The sequence below is a fragment of the Talpa europaea genome, assembly GCF_964194135.1.
Source record: "Talpa europaea genome assembly, chromosome: 7".
Taxonomy (NCBI): domain Eukaryota; kingdom Metazoa; phylum Chordata; class Mammalia; order Eulipotyphla; family Talpidae; genus Talpa; species Talpa europaea.
The window spans coordinates 18,676,299-18,696,342 of record NC_140074.1 but is presented as its reverse complement, the minus strand read 5'-3'; the positions used below and the strand labels follow the sequence as shown (position 1 = coordinate 18,696,342).

Here is a 20,044-nt window from a genome sequence, read left to right as displayed (position 1 = left end):
AACTAGTTGAGCAGACATGGTACCTTAGAAAACTAGAACTTAGAATTTAATGTTATAATAAAAAAAATTAAAAGTAAAAAAATTAGAAATAAAAGAATATAGAGGTGTGAAAGGTTTACAACTAAATGGAAGTATCACACCCCTGAACCAGAAAAGGGTTCAATCTCCCACTGTGCTTGAAATAACTTTTTATGGAAAGCTCTCTGATCTAAAGATGTTGACTACTCCTGCCTTGATTGTCAAGGCATCTAGAAGGGGATGCCTGGAAGCTGCACCCGCTTTGACAGCCCTGTGTGGAAAGGTTAAAACAGGAACTTCTATTACAAAAGTTACACTCTTATGGATCAAAATAATATCAGCAAACAAATCAGTAAGTTTACTTTCAGGTATGTTAAAAGCAAATCCTCAAAAAAAAAGATGTGAATTACTCAGCAACACTGGAATTTTCAATTATTAGGAATACAAATTGGTTCTAGCTAACTAGCAGAATGGGGTTTATTAAAGAGGCACAGGTTTTTTTTATTTTTTTAAAGATTTATTTATTTATGCATACAAGAACTGGGGTATAGGCCAGAGGTGCAGGGGTGAGAGGACTCACCAGAGACAGAGTGAGGAACAAAACAGGCAGAGCTACTGAAATACACTGCTGAGGGGAGCAGCAGGCGAGTCAGGAGAGGTTTGCTGCACCAGGTGGGTAGCTCCCTGGGCAGGGATCGAACTCATGCTGCAGTGGCTGCGGGCTAGCTTCACAGGTTGCACCTTAACCCCTGTGCCACCAGGGAGGCCGAAGGCACAGGTTTTTTAAATCAATAGAGACTGGAAACCATTATCTCAGAGTCAGAACAGATAGGTTCTAATGATATATGTCACCATCAACAGTTCATCAACCCATCTCTCCTTAAGAGCCTGGGACGATTCAAGGAGAAAATGCCTAGTTGATTTTACTTGGGTTCTATACTGGCCTCTTGCCTACACTAAGACAGGGACAGAGAAGACCTGCCTGGTTGGCTTCTACAATTCCCTCCCACCAGGTATAAACCAGGAATCAGAAGTTCCCGTTACTCAATGGTACTAATAAAATGAAAATGTGAGGGAGTTCTCTTGAATCCATGAAGGACCTTACAAATCTGAGAAGAAATACCTCTCCCATTTCTGCTCAAATGAAAGATTGCATCAAAGATTAAATGGAATAATCAACAAATCACTAGCGGACAAGATATCTCTGCATATGTAAAGCACAGCTTCTACATCCTAGCTCAAAAACAAAGCTGTCCACTTAGAGAATCTATCTCTTGCCCCCTCCAATGTATGGCCAGTCCCTTCCACCTCTACTTCACCTCAACAATAAGGTACCATGATGAGAAATAACGTTCAAGACTTAGGATCTCTTCAGTAGTCAGTCAATGCTTTGAAATCAAGTATCCTAAACTAGCTGACCTATTTCTAGTATGCCCAAGATTCATAGCCAAAAAAGTGGGTAAAGTTTGAGTCATATCACCTTCACCAGTATTACCAGATAAGACCTTGAAACCCTAGAGTTAAATCTTCCTTATGCCAATTAACAGAGGCCTTTGAAAGCTCCCCATTAAGACAGGTAGAAAGTAGGCAACAGAGAGAAGAAAAGTCAGTATGAAGTTTGAATACTTTAATAAGAAGTACTATAATATTCAAACTCACACAACCTGGGGGAGACTTTCTGCTAAATCTCAACTCATGGAACCGCTCTTCAGTCGTCAACAGCCAACCTCTGAAAAAAACAGTCACTTGTGTGGAATGATGTTCCCACAGCCAGCAGGTACTTGGCTGGTGCAAATAGAGAAGGCAAAAGTCCAAGATATGAGACCTAAATTTTAAAAGACTGTTCTAGTCAGTAACACGGAATCTAAAATAATGTAAAGGCAGAAATGGGCCACAGATACCTGCCTGAAAATTCAACCTAGCCCAACATCTGGTCTCCCAAAGTTGCTTCAGGAAATGGCTCTGCTTTGTGGGTTGTTTGAGTAATTGGTTAATTGCTTTTTCTGGTGGTGATTTTATGAGGTGGTTGAAGGAGGCTATGGCAAGAAGGGAAATGGAAGGAAAAGCTAAAACCACAGAAGAGAATTTCTACTTTTCCTTCTTTGGCTCCTTCTACTGAGGAAGGGCTTTCTGCCAAGATTTCCACCAGGTTCTCAGCAGAAACAAGAATGAAGCAAGGTAAAGAGAGCTGCCTGGAATATTGCTCACTGTGCCCCAGGACACCACACAGATACTCCTCTCCAGGTGCTATGACTCTGGGGAGGAGAAAGTAGAACAGTGTGAATGCAGGAAGAGTGCTGAGTAGCAAAACGGCTTGAGATCTCGTCTCTGAATCTACTGTGTATACCACTGCCTCTTCCTCCAAGTGTCCTCTCATTAGATGCCTATTGAGAGAGATTGGCAGCAACTTCCGAAAGAATAAAATAATACTGAATCGGGCTGATCAACTGCATGGGGGCAAGATGGAGGTGTCCCTATAAGTAGCCAACTCTCTGAAAAAGTGCTGCACAAATCCATTATTTAAACTGGATGTTCCTTTTATGGGGAAAATGGCAAGTTTGAAAACAAATAAGCTATTTCAGGGGAAGGGACTAGTTTTAAAAACTACATGGAAATGAAGGGAAATAAAATACACAGAGGAGTCCACAGGCCAAGAAAGAAACCTAATTATCTTCTAAAAGGATCACTATAATTCGTTTTTCAAATACTTGGATGTAACAAATATGGTTCACATTTTACTTATATTTGCTTATAAATATTGTTCCCTATACACTTTCACTTATCGCTTTTTACTTATATTTGCCTAGAATAGGCAAATTCATAGAGAGAGAAAGTAGAATAGTGGTTACCAGGGGTTAGGGTACAGGGATAGAGGTGGGTAAGGTAGTGTTTAATGGGTTCAACAGCCTTTGGGATAATTATTAATGGTTGCACAACACAGTGAACATATTTATTACCACTGAACTATGCATTTAAAATGGCTAAAATGGTGAATTTTATATTATTTTATCACAATAAAAATGATTTTTTAAAATTTGAATCAGGTATGAATCAGTGTGATGCTTCATGTATGCCAACAGTTTAATTTTAATTCTAGAAGGAATATCATCTAACACACTATCATGAATATAATCCACTAGTTAACCAGAATAATACAAGAGCCACATTCCAAAAGTAACTAGTCCAAGTCTATTATCTGTATCTCAATCAACAACCAATTCACTGCTAATTAGCATAAATGAATGTCAAAATGAGGTTTTATTCCTTGAGTTAGAGTTATTTTTTAATTAGTATATTAAGCATTAGAAATGGGGTCTCAATGGTAAAACTAAAGGTGTTCAAGTTATATAGATGGGCCAAATTAGTTTAGAAACTATCTATCCAAAGTGGCTTATAACTTGTGCCCTTAAGGCTAGAAATCTTAAATATGAAATGGTCCTGAGTTTCATCCATTGAAAGATTTTTTTTTTTTGCCCCAAGATTTATTTATTTAGACAAAAACCCGGGTACAGGCCAGATGTGCGGGAGGGTGCGAGGATTCACCAGAGACAGAGTTGGGAGCAGAACAGGCAGACTGACTGAAATACACTGCTGAGGGGAGGAGAGGGCGAGACAGGAGAGGTCTGCTTGCCATGTGGGTATCTCCATGGCCGGCGGGGAAAGATTCTTTTTAATGATGCTATGGGCACAGATTCCCCAACTCTGGAATGTTGTTAGTTTCATATGAAAAGGATTTCATAAGGTATGTTCCAAGCACCTAAAAAAGAATAAAAAACTGGGACTTCATTAAGCTTGCAAAGTAGTTAGTTGTATCAATCATTTTGCGTCTGGTTGCTAAATGTCAGTACACGTGGCAGAATCTCATCTTCAGAAACAATGAAACCTCATCCCTCCCTCTTTGGTGCCTACTGTCACCTACCCCAGATTATGTAAGAGGCACAAAGACTAAACTAACTTAGATCCATTTAAAGAAAGAAAAAAAAAAGAGAAAGGACTCTTAAGTAGTCCCTTGTCCAACTTTAGAAGCTAAGAAAGACAATCAATGTCCTCCTTGTATTGATGACCACATCATTAGATATTTGTATAAACAGAGAACTTTCCATAAACAGAGAACTAATATCTCAAATAGCAGCAAGGAAGCTGAGCCCAGAAGATTCCACCCTCTGCTTTAAGTAGTACATCAGGTCATGTTGTTAATTCTCTACAATACAGGATGGTGGATATAATACACTGAACATTACTGTGTCTTTCTGCAAAGTCTTCTCTTTCCAGTACTTACAAAAGGAAACAGATATAAAGCACAATAATAAATTAGCATTGCCAATTCTGTACAGTAGTCCCCCCCTTATCCAGTTACATCATGGTCCAAAAATATTACATACAGTAAAATACTTGAGAGAGAGACTACATTCATAGAACATATTAAAATACATTGTTATAATGCTTCAATTTTATCATTGTTATTCTCTTACTGCATCATATTTGCAAATTAAATTATCATAGGTATGTACATATAGGAAGAAAACATAGTATATATAGAGATTAGTACCATCTGTGGTTTCCAACATCCAATAGCGTACTTTAGAGCAAGTCTCCCACAGATAAGAGAGACTGTTGTATTTTGCTACAATTATAACATAAATGAAGGGAATTAACCCTGAAATAAAGGTCTAGTAATACTAAGACTACAAAGACAGGAAAATAAGTCTGGTTTAATATCTTGAGGTCAAAATGTTAGAACCCCAAATTAGTCTTCTTGAGAAGGTAATATGCTATCTGCCTTATGCATGGCAGAATCTCTTGGCACTATGTTTAAGAAAACCTAGGGTAACAGAAAGGTTCACAAAGAGAAAAGTCACAGAATTCTACAATTAGATAAGACTTCAGGTGATTTAGGAAATCACCTTTATCTTATATGAGGTATGTCCATTGATTTGAATACACTATCACTAGCCTATTTAGATATATCCTGAAGTAGACAAAATGCAAACTATAATCCATTTTTGTGGAAGAAAGCAAGCTCCCACACACTAGTACCAGGGTTAATAGGATTCTGAAGACAGTGCCTTGGAGGCCACTGTACTTATAATCCAGTAACGCCTTCAGTCTCAATTCAAAGCATCAAAATGGAAATCAAGTTGCTCTACCAGGTTCCAGTAACTCTGAATACAATGAAATAATTCTGGTTTATCTGTTTATAGAAAGCTATATAGGGCCTCCCCGGTGGCGCAGCGGTTGAGCGCTGGGTTGCGAAGCTGCCCACGGCCTCTGCGGCACCGGTTCGATCCCTGGCTGCTCCCCGGCCATGAGAGGAGGGTCCCACATGGCGCGCAGACTTCGGTCCTTCTGCCTGCTCTGCTCCCCGCTCTGGCTCTGGTGAATTCTCTTACCCTCCCGCGCTTCTGACTCTACCCAGTGCATGTATAAACAAACAAACAAATAAAAAAGCTATATATCCTTTTATTATTTTTTTTCCTTCTATCATTGCTCATTTTTATACAGTAATTGGTTTCTCCCCTCAGCTGGAGTCCCCATATTCTCCCACCCTATCACCTGGGAACCATCACCACAGTCCCTTGTGTTCTTCCCTCCCCTGTTTTGACCCCCTCCTTTTCCCTCCCCTGCTGTGTGCCTCAGATCTATGGGCAGCTCACAAGTTTTGTTTTCAGAAAGCTATGCATCCTTTTAAACATCATTTTACAAGAAGAATGTTATTTTCTCTGGAATAAACCCCAATGGTCAAGCAGGATAAGAGTCCAGGGCTTCACCACATCTACTCTTCAAAGTAATAACTAGCCACATCTATTACTTCAAACAAAAAAAAAATGCAAATTTTAGTTGAGGGGAAGGTTGGGGAGGAAACAGAGGACTTGTGAGCCACATACACTCCCTCTCCAAAATCAAAGCATGTAAAAAACTGAATTCCAACAAAAAGTACAATGATGAGAAAAGAACTCATTAAGAGCTAAAAATAAACTCTAATTCACAATATGCATAAGGATTTAACAAAAAAGGAAAACAAGATGTAAAATTGCATCTGCTAAGTTAACCAAGTCCTCATGGAAATCGCCACCCCCCCACCCCTCGCCACACACCACACACAAACTGAAATCTGCAAAGTCTGTGATGACTGAATAAAGCAATGCTTTAAATGTTTTCAATGAATATTTCAAGAGAAATAAAACAAAGGGATAGCAATTTTTTTCTGCATTCTCAGATCTGCTAACACTACAGGAATACTGGATCTCTTAACATCCAAATACACAGGTCTCGGTCTCTCTACTTGAAAATCTCATTTGATGAAATCAGAATATTTAGTCATAGCATTTATAATTTATATAAAAGGGGTATTAATCTGAAGGAAGATGATGTCAGTAGAAGGGAAAACAAATCTCAGTTGTTATCCTAAACAGTATCTCATGGCTCAATTTAACGACTTGCTGACCTTTCAGTTCAGTAAGAGTCCATCAGGAAAGGCAGGTGACAGCACCTTTATATTTTAAGACAAGCCAATTCATTGTGAATAACATTCACACAAAACTGCACAAAGTAGTAACTCCACACACCAGTGCTCCAGTTCAGAGACTTGTTTAATATCATTAATCATCTTTATTGGGTTCCCAAATCCCACCTCATACTTCCTATTCCTACATTGCCCCACCCCTAGAAAATTGATTTTGTTGTTGAAATGGTCTAAAAGCAAAGGCCATTAAATAAGCCTTATATTCTGTCCACTAAGACTCTAAGAAATTCTAAGACAATGAATCTATTTTGAGAACTTTTTCAAAAATCTTTTTACCTGGGGGGGGGGGGGGAAGACACCTGCAATTGTCACATAACTAAATGAGTTATAAACTGGTAAGAAGAGGATAGAAGAGAGAGATTACCCTGTGTGTGCTGGACACTTTACGGAAGAAATTTTAGTCATAGTCAGAGTTCATATAAGGCTATATTACAAGTAGGCTAAGCTGGGATTCGAATTCAAGCCTCACATGTTCTTTCTGGACTAAAACTTCTAATACAAATGTGTATGAGGTCACGTCTCTAGTAGGGGAGTGTAAGGTAGCAGGCATTTTGTTTCAATTATAAAAGAGATGTCTACATAAAAGTGGGCAGTACCATGTTCTTCCACACCACTTATAAGCAGCCACCTCAGACTAACTGCTGGGAACTACAGTGGATTTGAGCAGCCAGGTGAAGCTATGTATCACAGAAGACAGATGGGCTTTGGGGAAGAAGGAAAAAGAGAGCTCTTGCTTCTGTGGTCTGACATTTGCCTGATATGTCTAGGAAGGAGACATGGAAACAAACACTAGAGGAGAAACATGCAGAGATACATGGGAGAGACACGCAGGTAGAAGACACATCGGGAGGCTGACAATGGCAGTAATTATTCTTATGTGGTACCTCCTTTTGTCCTAGTTTCTGGAATTTGCCACAGAATCCCTTTCTTACAGTTTTCCCACCAGAAGGTGCCTTAGACTTGGGTATTTACCTATGAGGGGATGGGTAATTTAGGGTGTGTTATTGGGAAGCTACTATCCTTTCTACTATCTCTTTGCACACCAATTCTATTCACACTTAGATTCTACTTTGCCATTGTGCACAAAGATGCAGCACCACTTTAGAGCATGCAAGTGTGGGGATCCTTGGGTACCTACTCAGTCACATGCTAACACTAGGATAATCCCAAACTAAGCAAATAACAACCCTAGTGTAGTAGGGATTTAAGAAATCTTATTACCACTGCATTTAAGTCCATGCCATGTGAAAAGACAGGAAGGAATGCTTATACACAGCTTAAATACTGCCATGCTGCATCTTTTGTTCCTTGAAGTAGGCATAATTGAAAACAAGGAATGATCAACCCTCAACTAGCTAAAAATGATGTAAGATATAAGAGATTATGGAGATCACAAAAAAGTTTTAGCTGAGAATCTTCACAATACCTGGACGAGCTTCCAATGCCACTTTTATAGCTTAAAACCCCTCAAGATATATTTGACGACTGATACCATCTCCAATAAAAAGGAAATCCAACAGTGTCAAAATATTGACATTTCAAATCTTTAAAAAAGAAAACCAACTATATTAAGGAGCAAAATGTGCTAAATGAGCCTGCCTATAGTCCTGACTAATCAAATGACACAAGTAAAATGCCAGAAAATATTTTTTAAAGTTGATATTTTTAGTTGGAAATGCACAATCTGAGGATTTCCACACCTCTCAAAATTCAGCAGCGGCAGTGAGCTCCACTGAAAGTCAACTAACGCTGAACGAGCTCTAAAGAAATTGGTGATTTCTAAAACTCAGCTTTAGCTTCAATGATCAACTATTCTGTTCAGGAAAATTTAAAAGGAAATGTTCCAATAGGTGCAAAATAACAAAGCTTTCTCTCTTCATAATTTAAACAAAAAGTTAAAAAACAAAGGTTGATGGGTAGTGTTATAGATAAGGTAAGAAAAGGAACAGAGACCATCAAAAGAAAAACTGGTTGATTTTATATTCAATCATGTAAAGGTATGGGGGGAATAAGTCAATTTCATACTTGGGAAGGTACGAGAATTTAATATTCTATAGATCACAAAGGAATAAATAAAAAATTATCAGAATTTAATTGTTCTTTATCTTTTCCCACTTCATCTTTTTTTTAAAGGATTTATTTATTTATGCATACAAGAGCTGCTACGGCACAGGCCAGAGATGCGAGAGGTGAGAGGATTCACCAGAGACAGAGCAGGGAATAGAACAGGCAGAATGACTGAAATACACTGCTGAGGGGAGCAACAGGCGAGACATGAGAGGTCTGCCTCACCATGCAAGTTTCTCCCTGGCCGGATCAAACTCGTGCTGCAGAGGCTGTGGATTGCTTCATAGTTCGGTGCTTACCCCCCTTGTGCCATCAGGTAGGCCCCCACTCCATCTTCTCTTAATCCACATTTTCCATTACTACTATGACAGTCACTACATAATAAATTGAAAATGATTTCTGATCTATCCTACGAATTTTGATGATAAAAAACAAAAACTGAAAATGGTCAAAAGGCGTGGAATGGTCAAAAAGGTGTGGAAATGGTCAAAAAGGTGTGGAATAGAAATGGTCAAACTGAAAATGGTCAAACTGAAAATGGTCAAAAAGGTGTGGAATAGAAATATTAACCAAGGACTCACTCATACCCTGCTAAATTTTAAGGGGGGTAAATCCTAACAGAATTTCAACTTTATTTTATGAATTTGTACACATTATCAAAATTTAAATTTTGCATCAAGGTAATAAAGGAATAATAAAATAATGTCAAAGGGACTAAAAAACACCATGTCCATAATCTACTGGGCAAGACAAATATGGTCATTGTAGAAGTTCCAGTGACATTAGGGATAAAAAAAAGCACGGTATCATTATTCCTAAACCTCATTAATATATTCAAATTCATTTTCTCAGTAAATGTTTTCAGAAAGCAGGTGGAAAACTGTGCAACCAGCTCTTGGGAGTTGCAATACTTTTCTTCATTTTTGTCTAATGGGATAAAATATAACATAACGCAAATATCAACATGAACAAATCAGAGAACAAAAATCCAGATGGTTTATAAATTAAAAAGGAATAGTTCTGTTTCAAATTTTTCTATATCCTCACATTGCTTTCTCTCCCCATCAACTAGCTACATAAGATTTCATTACCACTGGATACACAAAGAAGTTACTTTTTCTGTTAAGATTGCTAATTGAGAGTTAACTCATTTCATGGTGAAGGGGTCCAGAATATGCCATGCCAAAAATACTACTACCTCGGCATAGGGATGGTTTTGCTGAAGGCAATTAAGAATCAACAATCAACAGAAGAGTTTTGTGAGCTATCCTTTTCTTCCTTTGGAAAAAAAAAAAAAAAAAAAAAGGGCAAAAATTTCCTGTGGAAGGTTGCCCTTCCCCTCATCAGGAAGAGAACTCTCACCACAACTGGAGGTGGAGAGCTTGCATAAACAGGGGCTAAATAGCTCATATCTCCCACTAGTTTCTCTCCTATACTCCTGGTCACTTCCCTAGGACTTAGCCCTTGGGGCCTACAGCACCTTTCCTTTATTAAAATGGCAAAGGAGGGCCTCCCCGGTGGCGCAGCGGTTGAGCGCTGGGTTGCGAAGCTGCCCGCAGCCTCTGCAGCGCCGGTTCGATCCCCGGCTGCTCCCCAGCCACTGGAGGAGGGTCCCACATGGCGCGCAGACCTCTCCTGCCGCCCGCTGCTCCCTTCAGCAGTATACTTCGGTCCTTCTGCCTGCTCTGCTACCCGCTCTGGCTCTGGTGAATTCTCTCACCCTCCGGCGCTTCTGACTGTACCCAGTGCTTGTATAAACAAAACAAACAAACAAATAAATAAATAAAATAAAACATGCCTCTATTAAAAAAAAAAAATTTTTTTTCAAAAAAAAAAATAAATAAATAAAATGTCAAAGGAGCCCTTGAGTCTCACCACTTCTTACAAAGTTTCACATCTTTTTTCTGAAGGCCACTGCACATAGGTATTAATAAAAGTCTTATGCCTCTTCTCCTGTTAATGTGTCTGTTTTCCCCTCCAATTTCACTGATAGATAATCAGCATATAATATCTTCTGTTAGGTCCAATGACTGAGGGTCTACAACTTAAACTAAGGGCAGAGGAAGTTTTCCTTCCTGATAATTGTATAGGATGACATTCAATTTCTTAAATTTTATAAATTTCTAAGTTCATCACCCTGAAACCCTTTATAGAAACTAATCAGCACAGAAACTTTGAAAACTGTTCTAAAAGACACCCAGGGTCAAGGTATGAGAAGGAAAAAAATGAACCTAGAATAATATATTTTAAAGGTTTCCCCTAAAACTTTGCAGAAAGCTCCTACAGTGATAACATTTTTTTAATGATTGATTAACCAAAACCTTTGGAAAAGAGAAAGGTACAATAGAAAAATAATTAGGTTTAAAGACATAGTGATTTAAAAAAAGATATAGTGATATTCAAATAGTTTCTTCAGTGCCATAAAAAATGAATTTCACTTTATTTTATACAAATGTAGAAACTAAAATCTCAAGACAGCCATATTCAAATATATTGTTTTTTACAGTTAATACACTAGGAACCACCAAAGCATATACCCTATGCAGTCAAGTTATCTTGTTTCATGAAGACCGGGGCGCATACCCTTCTATTTTCAACTATTCTGAAAAATCAGAACTCTTAATCTCTTTATAAGATGGACACCTAGCAACTCACCTTAAGATTGTAAGTGATACACATAACCACACCTTCAAATTAATGTTCATCAAAAGAGTCTCACGTTCACTATGACTGACTTCACAGTAATTAAATGCTATTAAATCTGAAGGTGTGCATTAGATTAATAAAATGCCAATTATGTGTTTGAATCCTAAGGAACTAAAACTATCTATTTTTTTAAAAGAGGAGGGTAGAATACCATGCCATTAAAATCAAATTTGAAAAGCACATTATTCTGATACAATAAAGCAGGATCAAACTAGCTTTAAAGTTCTCAGGAAGTAAGAGAGACTTTCAGTTAAATCCAGCTAGAATTCCCACATAAAAAAAGATTTTACCACATACCCCCTAAGGGAGGAAAATGAGGGTTGTGTTGGCATCTAAGGCACAGTCTTTTCAAAGCTCATGATTATCTGCAAAGTCCTTTCTCCAGCCTGTTATTTTATTCATTTGTTTTGGCCTTTGTTTCTCCCCTTTGTTTGAAAACTTCTAGTTAACAGCTGATGGAATCCTGCAAGGAACTTACCTCAAACAATTCCTGGAGTAAGAGTGAAGCCATCACACCAATATAAAAAGGGGCAACACTCATTACTCCAGGTCTTTTAGAAGAGTTAACAGCAAGAGAACAAACCAGCCAATGTTCTGAAGATTACATATTTATACACACGTGCACACATGCACACTCTTTTAGGGACAGGTCAAGGAGTAAAGGCAGCTAGTGACTTTTAACCCTGACATCTCTAGTTCTTAACCCCAAGAAGTAACTCAACAGAGAGCTATGCTCTTAGGGAACTACACCTGAAATCAAATTTGCTGTAGAATCAGGCACTGCATTTATACTTCTCCCTCCCACCCACCAGAATCCAGGTAGATCTGGATGTCTCTGGTTTTTTCCACCCTGCAAAACATTCAGGGAAAAAAATGGAAAATTCACAGATAACTAAACATTTCATTTCCCACCTGTAGAGATTCTTATTCAGTAGTTCTGGACAGGACCCAGGGACATGTATTTTTGGCAGTCATTCCAAGTGATTCTAGTATAGGTGCTCTACTTACTGACCATAATTGAAAGGACATTGTGATTCTCAACACTTCTTTCTTCAGGCATCAAAATCACCTGGGAGCTTTCCAACAACAGACTCCCAAGGCCTCTGTTATCTCAATTTTTAGACCTTCCTCAGGTGAGGAAAGGTAACCAGACTTGGGAATCACTAGGCTAGAATATCTGTATTCACAGCCACAGATTATAAAGTTTGTAAAGCAGCACATATGTTTTCATTTTATGCACCCCTCATTCTTGACTTTCAAAATTCTTATGATCCCCTTCAGAAGACACACCAAAAGATGGCCCTTGGTGACTCTGTAAAAATTATATGCTTCGTCATAAATTCATCTATTGGGTCTGAGCTTAATTTCTCTAGTATGAGAGCTGGTCTCCAACAAGAGACAAGGAAGAAATATCTTGGAGTCAGAAAACCAAAAATCTGGTCCCTGCTCTACCACACTTAATAGCTACATGATCTTAGATAAGTCATTTCACAACCCTGGGCTTCTCACTGCCTGTAAGTGAGGAAGTTGGCTAAGGTCATTTTCAAGGGTTTTTCTGACTCAAACACTATTACTCATTCCTTGCATCATAAAATCCATTTCACTCCTCTAAATTGCAGCATCAGCAGGTGTCAAGGACTAAAGTGCATTTAAGAACTCGAAGGGATGGCCCCACATCAGCTAAGCTGCAGTACAAGCAGCAGCAGCTTTCTCATGATGAATGCCTATAGACAGGAAACAGGATGAAGCATAAAGCTGGGCACGAGCCCAAAGACAGGGTCTAACAAACAACATAATAGAATTTTAGCTAGAGAGATTAGCTTATTTGCTTCTGAAGGCATTTCTTAATGTATTTCCCTAAATCTCATTCCATCAGAATAGTGACATTAATTTCCTAACACTGACAAAATCTAAAAATTATTTACTCTCTTTTAGGATTTAGGAAAGAGGCACATATACTCTCCAAAATAGATATTTTTGTACCTGAGATACAGTTTTGTAATTCAGCATTATTTAAGGGAATATTTTTTTAAAAGTAAAGACATTTAAATTTTCTGCCCGAAAGAAAAGTGATTCCAGTTTTCTAATAACGCAGATAATTAGTGTTCATGCTCTTACAAATCAGAAATACAAAGAATTAGTTCAATCACTCCCCAGGAGAGAGAATAAGTTGGATCAGTAGAGGGGTCCAAAGAACTCTGACTTGACTCGAAAAATAAAATGTGTACTGAGAAACTGCACAAGCTGGCTAATGCTAACCACCACAGGGCAGGATCCAAAGTGCCACAATTTTTTTAAAAACCTTTCTAGAGATATGTTAATGGTAGCATTTAGAAAGATGTCCACATAGCAAAGTGCAACCATTCAAAACTCAGTTTTAGAAATCCACCATTTACTAGACTACTTCGTTCAAAACAAATATTCACTAAGAAACTCAGGATAAAAAAAAATCTAAGGTAATTTTATGCTTAAAGCTAAATGAGTCAAACCCTTTAATATGCCATTTTAACCCATACTAATAGTAAGATGTCAGTGGACAGAAAAAAGCATTATAGAAGAGATCATTTGTATACCAATCTGCCTACTCAACTTTCTAAATTACACGTGACAGTGGACTATATTCATTTTCTGAAACATGCTCATATTTTATTGATAAGAACAGGTTACAGAAGAAATTCACATTGTCTGATAACCAGTAAACAAATGATTTCAAAAGTTTTTATCTAGCAACCTGATTGCCGGGAGTCTAGAGCCAGGAAAATTTCTCCCTAAATGAGTTCTGGGATTAAAAAAAGTCTAGGAAACTCAAGTTAAACAGGTTTCTTAACAGCAGAAATGTCAATATAGTTTTTAATATGCTGATGATCTGCAGTGTGGATCTTACTAAAAAACTGTGGAGTACAGCATTTCTCAATCTTGTCCATCAAAGGAGCACTTATTTTGAAGTGGATTTCTGACTTTATCTCCTGGAATGAAGATTAGAAAACAGCTATAGGCCTCATGGCCACTCTGGGATTTTCTTGGGTACTCCACCTGCTTACTGGAGATTTTAAACAGAAATTTTGCCATGACAAAAACCTCCACTATCCTCCCTCATTGAAGACAATGGAGTGGAGGTGGGGGTAAAATAAAGAAAAAATCTAATGCAGTTTGCCAGTATCTAACCACATATCTCAGATTATCTGTGTGCTGTGGTTCTATTATCTTCCAGCACACTAAAGTCAGAGAGGTAAAGGGTGTAAAGAACTAAAACTCAAATTTCAGGTTTTGCCACATAGCGATCTAGAACAAGGTTTACAAAATATAATTAATGACAACCAAGGTGAAATGCATACATTGTGCAAAAAGGAAAAATGCTGTAAAAAAATATCAAAGAAAATAAAAGGAAAATACCACAACACACACACACAAAAGATAATTAATGATGACCACAGAGAAGAAATGAAACCCTGTGTGATGTTACATATAAAAATTGCCTAATACAAAGGATACATGATTTGTTGAATACTTTCATCTACTCCCAGGATCAAAATCAAAAAATGTGACTTCTATGCCTATTCAAAAATATTGTTAAGTGGTAGGAATAGCAATTAAGCAATCAAACGAGAACTCACACCATTTATGCTATGGTCTTCAAATCATTTATCACAATCAGAGTGGCAAAATTCACATATAAAAAATGCTGTTTTCCAAAAAAAAAAAAAAAATCATTATCAGGACAGACACATGTAAGAGTCTTTTCTCTACCCTTTTTCAACTTTTCAAAAACTAAATTTCATGTGTACAGCTAACAATGATTTTGGAAAAATAGAAAAATCATATCTGTTTGATTGTAAGTATTCAGAAACAAAAGACAAACCTTACCAATGATATCATGGTGAACACCTAAGTAACATAATTAGTTAAAATATAATTATTCAGTATGAATTGATAACAATCAGTTTTTAATTAGATTTTATTGGATTTCATATTCCTCTCTGTGAAATTCAATCTGTAGCTCAAGGAAATGGAAGCCAAAAATGTGAGGCCGGGTCCAGATGACAGCTCTAAAAACGCAATCATCTTGGAAAGAGTAAGTCCTATCGTCTTATAAAAGAACAGCAACAAAGTCAAAATTAAGCTCAGCAGTTACTTGTTGTGACTCCTTCCTCTGCCCTCTACCACACACTACCCAGAGGGATTTGAAGCCAAAAGATTACTTGTCTGAGGTCACTTTAGATTAGTTCCATTTCAGACTCTTCACACTGTCTTACATATCCTTTACTCATTTACACGAATTATTACTCTACTTTTGGTGAGGAATCATGTAAGGCAATTTGATACATACCATCAAATTTAACAGTAACATGGAAAAGCTATGAAATCTCTCTCTACTTCATACAGTTAAATGTTTGAAAACAACTCCTACAGGAAGCATTTACCATCTTTCCCAGTAACATGCTCCCTAAATAGGCTTTAGATCATTCTAAAAATGTATCCAAATCTTAAAACAAAGGTTATTTTCCCACTATCTAATATTCAAAATTTACCACAGGCCAAATTACCACCCTTTCATTCTTTATGACACGAAGAACAACTCATGATACCCCTTTTTTTCCTTTTCCTGTTAAGGAACAGAAACCTAAGATTCTGCTACAGCCAAACTGTATCAGTGCAAATTCTCACACATTGACAAAGTCAATAGTATCACATACTCTGCCATATAAACCATAAGAACTACAGACTTAAGGGAAAGGACATTTATGAGGTTCTTAATACTCCCAAATACAATATTCTCCGTATATTGCATCGTTCAAATGCTCAAGCATGTAATAAGCTCAGGGAACCAAAAAACTAAGAGGTTAACATGTCACTACCACAGACACAAACACACTTTTAGAATATTTTTCAAAGATGTTATTGTACAGTTCAGAGTATGCAGAAGTCTAGTTATAATACACACTTTCCATAAAAATTTTTTATACTTGAAAAGAAAAACTCGAAAACAAGTTTCACACTGCTAATGTAGTCAATAACAGAAAAAAAAGTAAACATAAAATGCGAATAATTTACAAGTTGCAAACTTATTATTTTCTCACATCCTGAAACACATTTCTTTAAATGGAAGTAACCTATATAAAACCACATACCTGTTATTTTGTCTCTTACAAGCTTACAGGATTCTATCTCACCGATGCTGCCAAAAAGACTCTTTAGTTCCTCCTGTGTCATATTCTGAGGAAGGTAGTTGACTATTAAGTTGGTCTTGCTGTCCTCTGTGTTTCCAGAGTCAACTGGTGATGAGCAGTTGTTGTTTATGGTGGTTGGACCATTGGCTGTGTTATTGCAAGTTGGTCCATTAGACAGTTGTGTTTCCATGGCAGCAATTACCTGCTAAAAACAGAGAAAATAAGAAATGTCAGAATTCATATTTCATAAACTATTAGCGATTCCATCCAAGAATTTTAGAACTTGTCACTAAACACAAGTCATTCTGCTGAAATTACAACAAAGCTTCAACAGAAGTGCAACACCTATGCTAATTCTTCATATTAAACTATTCAATTTAAAAATCACAATTAAACTCGCATACATAGTCCAGACATGCACATAAGCATAATGTAAGTCTTAAGCATTCTCTAGAACCACATTCTGAGTCTACTCACATACCCTTACTCACCTGCCATGTCCACAGACTTGAGGAAACTTAGTACCAAAGGGCCCAGAATTGAATCCTGACTAAAAAATTATACTAGAAAATAAAAATGTTTAACATGCTGCCAAAAACAAAAACAAAAACATGGTCTACCTAACTTTGAAGAGCTTTTCAATTAGTCTAAGAGGTTTAATATTCGACATCCATTAACTTAAAATCAAGGAGCAAGAGTACTTTAAAAAATATAAATTTGTCAACATGTACTGTTTTGGTTACATATTGAAAATGTTTTTGATTGACAATATCAATCAAATACCTCCAGCATTGGAAAGATAGAAAAATATCAGATGTATGTTAGGGAATGAAAAGGATTTGTAGGAAAACATGGGAAAGAAGACAGTAGTATTTAGTGTATACTGTACAATCTAACAAGTCATTCTTGTCAACCTTGGCAGCTAAAGATCACCAACAAGGCAACTGATCTATAGCATCAAAATAGAATCCCCAAATAATTCAATGTCATTTTATCCTGACTCCAATTTTAAGGGAAAAAAACTATCCAGTCCACCAAACAACAATGTAAATATATCAACTTCTGCAAACAGACCAGCCCAAGAAATTTTCATTTGAGCACATAAGCCTGTTCAAAATTCAAGTAATAAACAGTTCTATAAACTCTAAATACAGGATAAATAGCAAAGTTGGGGGAAAATGGCTTCAAATTGTGCAGGCCAGTCTAAAAATCACTTATTACGCAAATTTGGGTCCAGTTTTCTTTGAACAAGAAAGTCACAAACCACAGCCCCAAATTTTCTAAAACCATCTTCTATTAGCTATTACTTTGAACAGCCAGGATTGTGGGAGAATCCAAAAATCAAAGCACCACTGAAAGGATTATCCTTCATATTTCATCCAAATACAACTCTCATCTCTACAAATAATTACTTTTCAAAACTGACAATTCTGAATTGTGGGATGCTACTTTTAGGGAAGTTTTAACATATAAAAGGCAAAGAACTTGAGGCAAAATTAAAAACAAAAGCAAAGTAGAGGGAAAGAGTGCAATAAGAGGAAAAAAAGTATTTTAAAAAGCATATTGCTTAAGAAAAATAAAAGGGCAAACAGTGGATAAGCATACAGGAAGAAATCTCTTCTGCCAAGAGATGTTCATAAAGGTAGCAGCATTGAACGGACTGAGAGTGGTCGACTGGTTAAGAAGCCATACTATCAAGACAAAAATCAGGAGACAAAATCCAGAATACCTATGAAATCGAACAATCTATAACCCCTCCATGACTTCATTTCCTTTTCAAAAAAATGGGTATTTAGCTGCAAGTTACTTCTCTCTGTAAGTGTTTTTAGGGAATACTTAAAAAGAGTAAAGGAAAATAATTTTTTTATAATCTTTCTGAAAAAATCTGAACTCAGGATGTACATTTTACTACAATTAACAAACAAATCTGAAATTAAAAAAGGTTTCAGCTTTCCTAATAAACCATAACTGTTCCAGTTTATAGAATATTAGCTGTGGGTCACTCTTTCCACTTCAAAAGTCTTGTGAGATTAACCTTTGCCCAGAAACAATGAGCTGCACAATGATAGTGGCCAAGGTCAATTAAACCAAATTGCAATTCAAAAGTTAGGGTATGTGCAGAAATGAGATGAGCCCCAAATTTGAGATTCGGACTAAAGCTCATTGGGACCACATTTGAAATAAAAAGTGTTCACTGACTGAAATTAGCAGGATTTAGCAAGGACAACAAACACTCCTCACTTAATTGCACATTTATTTCCATGTTCAGGTGGCAAGAATGAGCTCCGAAGCCAACATTCAAGTGAACAGCTGCAGTAGGCTGTGTGCGCTGAAAATTACAGCATCTCTCAGCTATAGGACCATCTGCTCAGAATAAAATGATACTAATGTGCTATATTTTACAAATAATGCATATTCCATTGATAGGCTCAACACAACTGTTCACAGAATGCAAACTCTTTCAACAGTTACTGGGCAAATAATTTTCAGCCAGATTTACAATTTCAACAAATTTTTTTGGAGCATCAGGAATTGTAAATAACTTCAAAATTTAGTAACCAAAAAAATACATAGTAAACAGAATGTAAAGAATTATGGTAACTTAGTATTCAGACCATACCAAAACTTTTTTGTTTGTTTGTTTTTTTAAAAAAGGCTTGTCACTCTTTTGAGTCTGCACTGAATCCTAATTTAGATTATAAAAAGTAACATACAAAAACATGGTTCTGATGCTACATATACCACTATGATTAAAATTGCAATGTGCTTTAAGTCCTAATGATGGCCATACCGTAATGGTTAAATGTAAGAATAATTAGTATGCCAAATGAAAAGTTCAAGTGTTTGGTATGGCCTCAGCACTCCTGCAACATGCTAAAAAAAGGTAGCCTACAGAATTTAAGAAAAATCCCACAGACCCCAGTCCAAGGCTCTGCTGCCCACGAACCACTTCTAAGCAGAGAAGCCACATCACACAGTCTGACTGCCATGTTAGTTTGGAGTTGCCGTCTGCAATATGGACACAAAAAGTACCGTATGTTAGATGAGCAAGATAATGCAACAAATCAGTTTGTACAAAATTTACAGTGATTGTATTGATATTCCCAGCACGTCCATGCAGTGTGGCTTAATTGAATTTGAGGCAATTCCAATCTAATCTTTCCAAATTCATTTTAACATGTAGTTTTCTTGCACAAATTAAGCATTTTTAATTAAGAGCCTGATTTTAAAACAGTATTAGAGCTAGTTACCTTGGCATCTATCCTAAAGAACTACCTTAAACCACATCTCAAAAAGTGTTTTTAATAATAAAATGAAGCAAAACACTGCATGCTGTCCTATATCTTAAGGATGTGGGAGAAGGGAGGAAATGTGAATAAAATTTTATAGTGTGAAAAGGCAGTCATGCAATTCGTAAGTTAATGCTTTGCATAAAAGCACTTTCCCCAAAATATCAAAAGGGCATTAAGAGGCGCTATATTTGTCCATACTGTTACATTATCCTACAAATGATCTTTAATCCTGGGACTTAAAAATTAAAAGGGAATCGAAAGCCTGTGAG

The 20,044-nt window shown here is 36.9% G+C and overlaps 1 protein-coding gene across 8 annotated transcripts in view; it reads right to left on the bottom strand.

The window, feature by feature from the left end:
* The window catches only part of ELAVL2 (ELAV like RNA binding protein 2), a gene marked incomplete at both ends in the record, with an annotated part of 130,484 nt that overhangs the window by 53,306 nt on the left and 57,134 nt on the right, over positions 1-20,044 (bottom strand). For 3 of the 8 annotated variants that reach the window (XM_084236771.1, XM_084236774.1, XM_084236775.1), the window contains 2 exons: positions 16,444-16,687; positions 19,401-19,472. In XM_084236771.1, the coding sequence (XP_084092897.1) occupies positions 16,444-16,687; positions 19,401-19,472 (316 nt within the window). Of the gene's footprint in view, positions 1-16,443; positions 16,688-19,375; positions 19,492-20,044 lie in introns of those variants that run through there. The other 5 variants (XM_084236776.1, XM_084236777.1, XM_084236772.1 and 2 more) reach the window with 3 other exon arrangements.